The sequence below is a fragment of the Phycodurus eques genome, chromosome 1, assembly GCF_024500275.1.
Source record: "Phycodurus eques isolate BA_2022a chromosome 1, UOR_Pequ_1.1, whole genome shotgun sequence".
Taxonomy (NCBI): domain Eukaryota; kingdom Metazoa; phylum Chordata; class Actinopteri; order Syngnathiformes; family Syngnathidae; genus Phycodurus; species Phycodurus eques.
The window spans coordinates 16,360,071-16,369,258 of NC_084525.1; the positions used below are offsets into that span (position 1 = coordinate 16,360,071).

The 9,188-nt window shown below is 40.5% G+C and overlaps 1 protein-coding gene across 6 annotated transcripts in view; it reads left to right on the forward strand.

The window, feature by feature from the left end:
- usp19 (ubiquitin specific peptidase 19) overlaps positions 1-9,114 on the forward strand; it is a 43,542-nt gene extending 34,428 nt beyond the window's left edge. For 3 of the 6 annotated variants that reach the window (XM_061680592.1, XM_061680611.1, XM_061680601.1), the window contains exons 22-26: positions 1,927-2,143; positions 2,753-2,905; positions 2,997-3,163; positions 3,247-3,422; positions 4,766-7,701. In XM_061680592.1, the coding sequence (XP_061536576.1) occupies positions 1,927-2,143; positions 2,753-2,905; positions 2,997-3,163; positions 3,247-3,422; positions 4,766-5,080 (1,028 nt within the window). In that variant the 3' untranslated portion in view covers positions 5,081-7,701. Of the gene's footprint in view, positions 1-1,926; positions 2,144-2,752; positions 2,906-2,996; positions 3,164-3,246; positions 3,423-4,765; positions 7,702-7,732 lie in introns of those variants that run through there. The other 3 variants (XM_061680620.1, XM_061680628.1, XM_061680638.1) reach the window with 2 other exon arrangements.
- The last annotated feature ends 74 nt before the right edge of the window (positions 9,115-9,188 follow it).

The window sequence follows — 9,188 nt, forward strand, 5'->3', positions numbered from 1 at the left end:
ATATATATCGAATTAGACACGTGCTTTCGCTAGAAAAAAAATCTTGAAGAAAACCACGCTGCCCGCAAGGCATTCTGCGGGAGACTACAACAGAGGCTTTAGGGCTCATCTCATTTCTATTTATGCTGGGTCGCGATCGATGTATGGGGACGAGGTAGAACCTAGGAAGAGACTTGAGATCTACCCTCAGCCTCTGAACCTATCACGCCCCATCGAAGCAAATTTGGTTACGTCATTAAACCCACTCGCTCTTTTCTAATGTCGAAATAACCTGTTGAGTAATATGCACAGTAGTGATTTAATGTTTTTCCATCCTGTCTCAGAACGTCATTAAAAAAGAATGTCGTGCACTGAAACGAGGCAAAAAAACGAGGATTGTTGACTAATAATGTCACTCGCTTGGCAGTTGTTTGGATATTTGAAGTCTGACAAGAGTCAGACAACTGATACTGTCTCTAAACTATGAAGGATTATCTTCCCTACAAAGTCTAGCAATGCAACTAATTTATTTCACCATCTCAGCTGCTCTCATCCATTACAGTACTGCAGCGTCAAACCACAGGCATCAACATCTGACTGTAAAGCTAGTTGCCACAACGATTGTTCATACTATGCATTAGGTAAAACGCCGCAAACATGCTGGGGCCACTTTCAAAATAGATCTCTGTAATCTACTTTGTAATCTCTGTTATCGGGCAACCAGTCCACTTCTGGAAATAAATAGATGGTCCCAGGAATGCACCCAGGAAGATCAATTCACATCTGAAGTTGCATTTAACAAATAGTTTATTTGAAATTTGCATACATGACTGCAATTATACCTGATTTAAAAAAATATATATATTAAAAATAATCTCTTAGGTATCGCAAGAGCAGTCCAGTTCTAGGGTAAACCAGACCACACCAAGACTCCACCAAAAAAAGTCCATACAGATGTGTTGTATTTCAAAATAAAAGTCCTCTGAAATCTTCATATTTTAACTGTCAGTTTACCTGCTTTTTGGTATTGCAAGACCAGCCCAGTTCTGGAGGACACTGGACCAGGTGGACTGCTGGGGTGATTTAATGTCCCCCAGATCTGGACTGGTCTTGAGATACCAAATGGATTATTTAAAAATAAATGAAAAAATAAATCGGGGATAATAGTTGTGTTGGCCTCTTTTTAAAGGTTAAAGATTACATTTTTAAATAAAATGATCTAAATTTAGCCTATTTTCTCCAGGTTCTTATTTTGCATAGGTTAAAAAAAAAATCAATTATTTTTTTCGACTGATAGGGAATACTTTATTCGTGATACACTTTTCAGCAATATCGCCCAGCCCTATGATAGACGATACATAACTTCATATTTTCCTAGATTTTCCATTATAGTTAGTTTTTATTTCGTTTTGAGTTTTCTTTTCAAACTTAGTTTTAATTAGATTTTAGAGCAGGTTTGTTAGTTTTGATTAGTTTTATATATCTATCCATTTTCTGAGCCGCTTCTCCTAACTATGGTCGCGGGCGTGCTGGAGCCTATCCCAGCTGTCATCGGGCAGGAGGCGGGGTACACCCTGAACTGGTTGCCAGCCAATCGCAGGGCACATACAAACAAACAACCATCCGCACTCACATTCACACCCACGGGCAATTTAGAGTCTCCAATTAATGCATGTTTTTGGGATGTGGGAGGAAACCAGAGTGCCCGGAGAAAACCCACGCAGGCACGGGGAGAACATGCAAACTCCACACAGGCGGGGCCGGGGATTGAACCCTGGTCCTCAGAACTGTGAAGCTGACGCTCTAACCAGTCGGCCACCGTGCCGCCTAGTTTTATATATATATATTTTTTAAATGCTTCATTTTAGTTTAGTTTGTATTTTTAGTTTTAGTTATTTTGTTAATTTTCGTTTACTATAATAATCTTGATTGCAACACCATTTACAGAAGACATGCTGGTCGACCTCCCCGATGATACAACTGTGGATCTGGTGTGGAAAAACAACGAGCGTCTGAAGGAGTATGTCCTGGTGAGCTCCAAGGAGCTGGAGTATGAGGAGGATCCTAGTTCTTTGAGTGAAACAACCAGGGCAGGGCACTTCACCCTGGAGCAGTGCCTCAACCTCTTCACCAAGCCAGAGGTGCTGGCACCAGAAGAGGCATGGTAAGGCTCTTGATACTGCCATTATTTAATTAAGGTCTGTATTGTCACATTTCACTATTACCGCATTGCATCACGTGACCGACGCATTGGGCCGCCCGCCCCCTATGTGGCACTTGACGCGCACACAGAAAATGTTGTTGCTGCGTGTAGAATGCCACGGAGATCTTCTCTCGTGATTTGTCCGGTTCAGTCACATCCTGTGATGACGTACTCTACCCTTGGTTCCACATACCTACGCCGCCGCCTTCTTGATCGATTTTGCAGCATAATTAAACATATCATCTGGTCATCTAGGTCCATTTGTTCTACCAGACACAGTTCCACGGTCGCCATTGTTGTTGCTTTGTTCCTTGTTCCGGAAAGGAAAGTAAAAATGGCTACCGGAAATGGCCAAAAAATGCAGAGGAAACTCCACCCTGTGGTGTCCTATCCAATACCAGCCATAGCAACACCCCCGACTTGGAGGAGAACTGCAGTACAATTTCAAAACTGCGCGCGTGGGTTGCGCTCGAGTATAAAGGCGAACTGTGCGTGGGATACGCTCTGTGACGTCAGTGACGAGTATAAAGAAGCCTTAATCTGTATAATGCTCAATCTTTTCCCCAAAAGGTACTGTCCCAAGTGCCAGCAGCACCGCGAGGCCTCTAAACAACTGCTTCTGTGGCGTCTTCCCAACATTTTGATCATCCAACTGAAACGCTTCAGTTTCAGGAGTTTCATTTGGAGAGACAAAATTAACGACATGGTTGACTTTCCTGTCAGGTGAATGCCTATTGAATAATAGTTGTCTGCCTTTTATATATGTAATGCCAGTAGCAGCGGTCATCCAATTCCAAAACTCTTTGTCTTGTAGGAATCTGGATCTGAGTAAGTTCTGTATTGGCCAGAAGGATGAGATGCAGCACCCCCCTATCTACGACTTGTATGCAGTCATCAACCACTATGGGGGGATGATCGGTGGCCACTACACCGCCTACGCTCGCCTGCCAAGTGACAAAAACAGCCAGCGCAGTGATGTTGGTGAGTTAATTTATTGTTCCGTAAATATTAACTCTGGATTGTGTATTCCCTTGTTTCCAACCTAACGTCCAACCCTCACACAGGCTGGCGTCTATTTGATGACAGCACTGTAACGATGGTGGAGGAGAGCCAGGTGGTGACGCGTTATGCCTATGTCCTTTTCTACCGACGCCGAAATTCCCCCGTGGAGAGGCCGCCACGCTTTCTCAGGCCCGTTGGAGCGGACTCTCCTCCTGTCATGGGAGCTACTGCCAGTCAGGTGAGGGCACCGCAACGAGCTGTTGTATATTCTGTTATAATATCATACTACATTATTCAGAATTTATTATAAAATTGGATGTCCAGTGTAGGTTTGGAGCCTTATTGGAAGTGTTTTTTTTTTTTTTTTTCCTCCAAAGGCATGCTTATCTTTTTTCTGCTATCTGGGATGCACATAATCAGACAACCCCCATAACAACCGTACCGTTTGCATATATTCTACATCTACAATTTTCTCAGATTGATATGTGTTTTTAGGTTTTATAAAAAAATTCTAGGTAAGTTGTCAAGGAGAATGCGCCTCGTGGTTTGGGTGATCAACATGATGATGATTATTTGGCAACAATGTGTATGCAATTGTATATCCCAACTTTGCTTTCACATATCTACATTTTTGTCACCTTTTTTCTTTAAGGTGTTGTTTTTAGACAAGTTGAATTGTTCATGCTGCACAATGACCCTGTGATGGTGACAGTAACAGACAATGGTGTGTCTTTTTAAAAGCATCTTTTGTATAATGTGTTGGACATTTACAGTCTGCTTGCACGACATACGCAACTGAAACTTTAGTTCATAATGTGTTGAGAGGATTTAAACTAGGGACGGCATCATGAATTGCTTTGGCTGTATTATATATATATATATATATATATATGTATTTTGACCATTAAGCTTTCAGTCAAATGTGGAATTAGACATGTCTGATGTGCCAACTCTTGAAGTAATTAGAGGCAAAATGGATTGCAACAACTTGGTAGCAACAACCTTGTGGTGCAATTAATCAAGGGCTAACCAGTTTACTGCCTAAACTGTCTGCCATAGAACTCCCACTAAAAGGTGTGAGTAGTTTGGTGTGGACGATTTTGAACAGAAAAAAAATGTTGGAAGAGATTGTAACAAAGTGCTACCCTACACAACAAGCTTCACCACTCTGGTGAAGTTAGCGCATAAGTAAGTCATGATTTTCAGCTGCTGGACTGGACTCACCAGGGTACTTTGAACTGACAGGCTCATATTTGTCAAAAAGAATCAGAAAGCAGATCATCATCATCGTGTTGGAGTTGGCTTGTACCGTATGTTAGGAAGTGATGATTCTGAGCTCGGATTCTGGTGCTTCACTGTCTTTCTGTTCCCTTTATTCTATTCTATCTGCTGTGTTTTTCCCATTTGTTTTAAAAAATGATTCTTTAGATCTATTGCATTGCTATTGTTTTCCTCAATTTTTAAATAATCAAGTGACCATTGATTTCTTTGACTCCATAAGGAATTGCCCACCTTTAGTGTAAACAGCAATTCAACTCAGTACTTTATGTCAAATCATAAAGACACACTTTTTCCCAGAAGTTGATACCAGTTTCCGCCAATCGCAGGCCTCTAATATGGCGGGAACTGGAAGAAGAAGAGGAGGAGGGTCTTGATGTAAGCGCACAAGGACCTTTCCTCTCGGGGCGGCGACGGCGACAAGCCCAGAGGACAATAAATGAAGAAGATGAGGACAGGACAGAAGCGCCCCGTCAACACATGAGAGGGAGTGGGAGGATGTCAGATTGTCCTGACGATGAGCGTGTGCGATATTTTGTCCTGGGAACAATGGCGGCCGTGTTTGCACTCCTGGTCAACTTGGTTTACCCTCTTCTTTATAAATCAAACTGGGCCTGAGTCGTAGCTTGTTGATGAATTGCTCAGGAGTTACACTTAAAAACTAAAGTTTGGTGTTTTGGCTGGAAGCCATTTCAGTTGTAATAGTACAGTGGACCCTCTGAACCTGACCAAAAAATATGAATTAGAAAATTATGATCAGAAAATAGGCAGCACGGTGCTCGACGGGTTAGCACGTCCGTCTCACAGTTCTGAGGACCCGGGTTCAAATTCGGCTTCACCTGTGTGGAGTTTGCATGTTCTCCCCGTGCCTGTGTGGGTTTTCTCCAGGCACTCCGGTTTCTCCCCACATCCCAAAAACATGCATGGTAGGTTAATTGGCAACTCTAAATTGCCCGTAGGTGTGAATGTGAGTGCGAATGGTTGTTTGTTTAGATGTGCCCTGCGATTGGCTGGCGAACAGTTCAGGGTGTACCCCGCCTCTCGCCCGGAGATAGCTGGGATAGGCTCCAGCTCGCCCGCAACCCTAGTTGAGGATAAGCGGTACGGAAAATGAATGATCAGAAAATAGAACAAGAAGACAGAACCTGAGGAGTTGGTGAAACAAGACAAAGCTGCTCTGCATCAGCTGATCCCCTCCCTCCCACTCCTTTTTTTTGGGGGGGGGGGGTTACTTTTTTGTGTTAGTGATAATAAGCCAAAAGCCTTGTTTCTGCTAAGAGCTCCACATTTTTACTTTTCGATTGTAAGAAGTCCTATAAAATCTGATGGATTCCATTTTTCAGTACCCCTTTGTAGAGGTGTGTCTCAATGGCAAGCTCCTCTACGCTTCTGTGGAGCTGGAAGCACTGCTGCCTGTTGATGACTAAAATAAAATATTTTTATTTTTCAGTGGAATGCCCTGCCAACAAGCCAAAAAAAAAAAAAAAAAAGAATACTCAACGGCACATTGATTCAAAGCTGTTTCTTGTTAAAAGATAGTTTCAGAGCACGCCACTGTACCATCACTGTTTTTGTTAAATCACGTCATCCCGATGGTACGGTATGATGCCACTCTGTTTACTTGGGTGAAAATGCTATTGTAATCCCACCAATACAACGGTGTTGTAAATACAAACCTGATCAGGATTTACCTGATCAGAAGTACTATGGTGATCTGAAAACTGAACTGTACTACTAGTTGGAAATATGGCTAATAGGAACATGGTAGCGATAACGACAGAATTAAAAACTAAATAAAATAGGAACTTTGTGATTAAAGTGGTCGTCACCAAGGTAAGACAAGCAATACATAAATCATACATTTTAAGTTTAAATATTAAAAGGTTAGTTTTATGACTTAATTTTGTGCACTGAAGAAAATCACTGTGGTAAAATTTTATAAAATCTACTTCATTTAAAAGTTGTTGGATTGCGAAATATTCGTCACTGAAACAGAATAGATTAATCCTGTTTTCTTTGGTGAGACTAATTCAGAATCCAAAAGTATCGTAGCTCAAACAGTATTCCGATGGTCCACTGTATTTGAGTTGGTCTTTCATCTGCTTACAATTTGTAATATGGTTCACAAGTCAACCCTTTCATCACAGAAGCTCAGGTAGAAAATGTGATAACAATTTGGATTGTTTAACTGTAGAACCAGCAGCTGAATGTTGGGGTTTTAATATGAATGTGACGTTTTGACAAAATTTCCTCTGCATTTAAGAACAGGCAGGTTGTTTGTGGCTATCATCAGACATAACGTGCTTAGTTCTTAACCTCGGAACAGATGGTTAAAGTCTTATTGATCAACATTTATGTTCAGTTATAGTTTTAAATGTTTGAGGTACATAACAAAATGAGGGTTTCGGTCAAAAAATACTTTTTTGCATTATATGTGTGTGTAGGTATGTGTGTAGAATGTTCAGTTCTTCAACACGTCCTCAAGTTGATCTATTTGTTGCTTTTGTTTTGATCAGTCTGTTTTCACGTTAGTCCTTTTTTTTTTTTTTTTTTTTTTTTTTTAAATGAGTTTCTGTTGTATTTTCTTTATATTAATCTTAAGGTAAAATGAGTTTAAGATTAAAGTTGGCCTGATTGTTGCTTTTTGTTTTTAAAGCATCCACCACTATATTTTATTACATATGGTGGCTTGAGTGGGACATGCAAATTTGAGTGCTTAAATTGGACCGAGTTGGTTTATTGTGTAATACTGTATGAATATATTTTAAAATGTGTATTTTTATAATGATGCACAAATGTGTATTTTTATAATGATGCACAGTAGGACAAATGCACATTTGAAGTCTGTACATATTAGCTGCTGTGCTACTGTCGTGATTCTGATTAGATATGCAGGTCTCAGGGATTTTCCACTGTATCCTAACCTGTTGCCTTAGTCCAAATTAAAATATATACATATAGAATTGTACAGTCCAAGTATGCAATAATAGTGATTTCAATTCCTTGTCTTTTCTTTGGATTGTTGCTTCTCTGTAATCTGTAAAGGCATAAGTTATTACTTTACCTGCAATAATAATGTATCCAAGTTCCTTCATCCAAATGTTGCTTCCTAATGTATGTAAAGTTTTATACATTTGGAAATAATAAAAAAATAAAATTAAAAAAATCACATTTGTAGCTTCAGTATCCTTTCCATGAACTCAGCATGACTATTGACAGAAGATAAAATCAAACTGCCTGATTTATTGTCAATGCTGATTTATTTTACAGGCATCAAGTCAGTCACTGTTCAGCACTGACCTGGACTCAGAAGGACCACCTACGTTAACCCCGGAGGAGCCCTCTGGTGTCTTTGCTCATTCTGGAGACTGTGCAACAGCATCTTACAGCAACATGGAGGATGTGGACTAATCTGTAACAGAAGGGATGCAAACCTGACCCGAATAACATCTCATGGGGATACATGCAATTAGGAGCTAATATCTACTTGGCCGACACATACATTGGTGCTCATCATTATGTCAACACCTCAACTGGGCCATTTGACGCTGTAGTGTTGGAAGAGCTGGATTTGAGTGCTGTCACATGGAAAGTCCTGAAAATGTACTCCTACTAACCACACACTTCACATGGACAAATCGATTGGGATACTTGGCAATTAAACTTAATGAGCATCTCGAACATCTTAAGCTCTGCTGGAATGTTGATTTACACAGTTTTGTTTCTTGTTGTTCATCCAGCAACGAGGGTGTCACTTGCGGCGTCTCTTCTTGTTTTTCCAATGGTTTTGATTCAGGTCAGAGCCTCTCAAGTTCTTCCACACTGAACTAATTGGCTGTGTCCCAAGACTTAAGTCTGTTTTAGGGTACTTGATTTGCTTACATAAATATTCCTAATGTTGCTGAAGTTGTACTGAACTGTTCTGTAGTTGTGTTCAAGAATCCATATAATAAGCGGCATAGGCTCACAGAAGCTGCTGCTGAAACGGTTCCAAACGTCTCAAGAATTGAGTGGCGCATCTCCAGGCTCCAACTTGTCAACGCGCCTCGTGGTATGGCAAATAAAAACTTCACTGCTGACCAGCCCTGTTGATTTAATTGTGAATTGGAACTAAAATGTGTTGTGTATCCTTCTGTTGTTTGCTTTTCAGGTTATTGTCTGGCTATATTTGTGTGTGTCAAGGTTACATTGGAATTGTAGCGGCAAAAATTAAGATGGGCGCTGATCTACTTTTTCTAAAAAAAAAAAGGTGCGTTTTTTTCATTTTGTAGCAAAATCTTTTGACATCTGTTGCCTTTTAAACTTTTAAAGCTTTTCAATCCTGTGGATGCAGTTGTCAAATGCTTCAGTGTAAACTGAACGTGCATGTCAGCATGTTCCTACATGTTAAACCAAGTCAACATCTTGCTTGCTATAGCTTGTTTTTTCTGTTTCCCGCTCAATGAGCTGTTCTCGCCCCTCCATTCCCTTGTAATGGACCAGATATTTGTGGGGGTCTTTATGAAAGCTGCTGTGGATACGTGTAAATGATTAATATAAATAAAATAATTTCAAGAATTGATAACACTGTGAGGCATTGCTGTTTAACTCCTGTCCACGTCCCCTTTCTGGGCGGACCTGAGGGCCTTTCTAAAATAAATTTATAAGCAAAATGACTCTTATTGTATATTTGTATGTTTTCTATTGTTCTCTCCACGTAGTTACACATTTAAATTAAAAGGGGGGC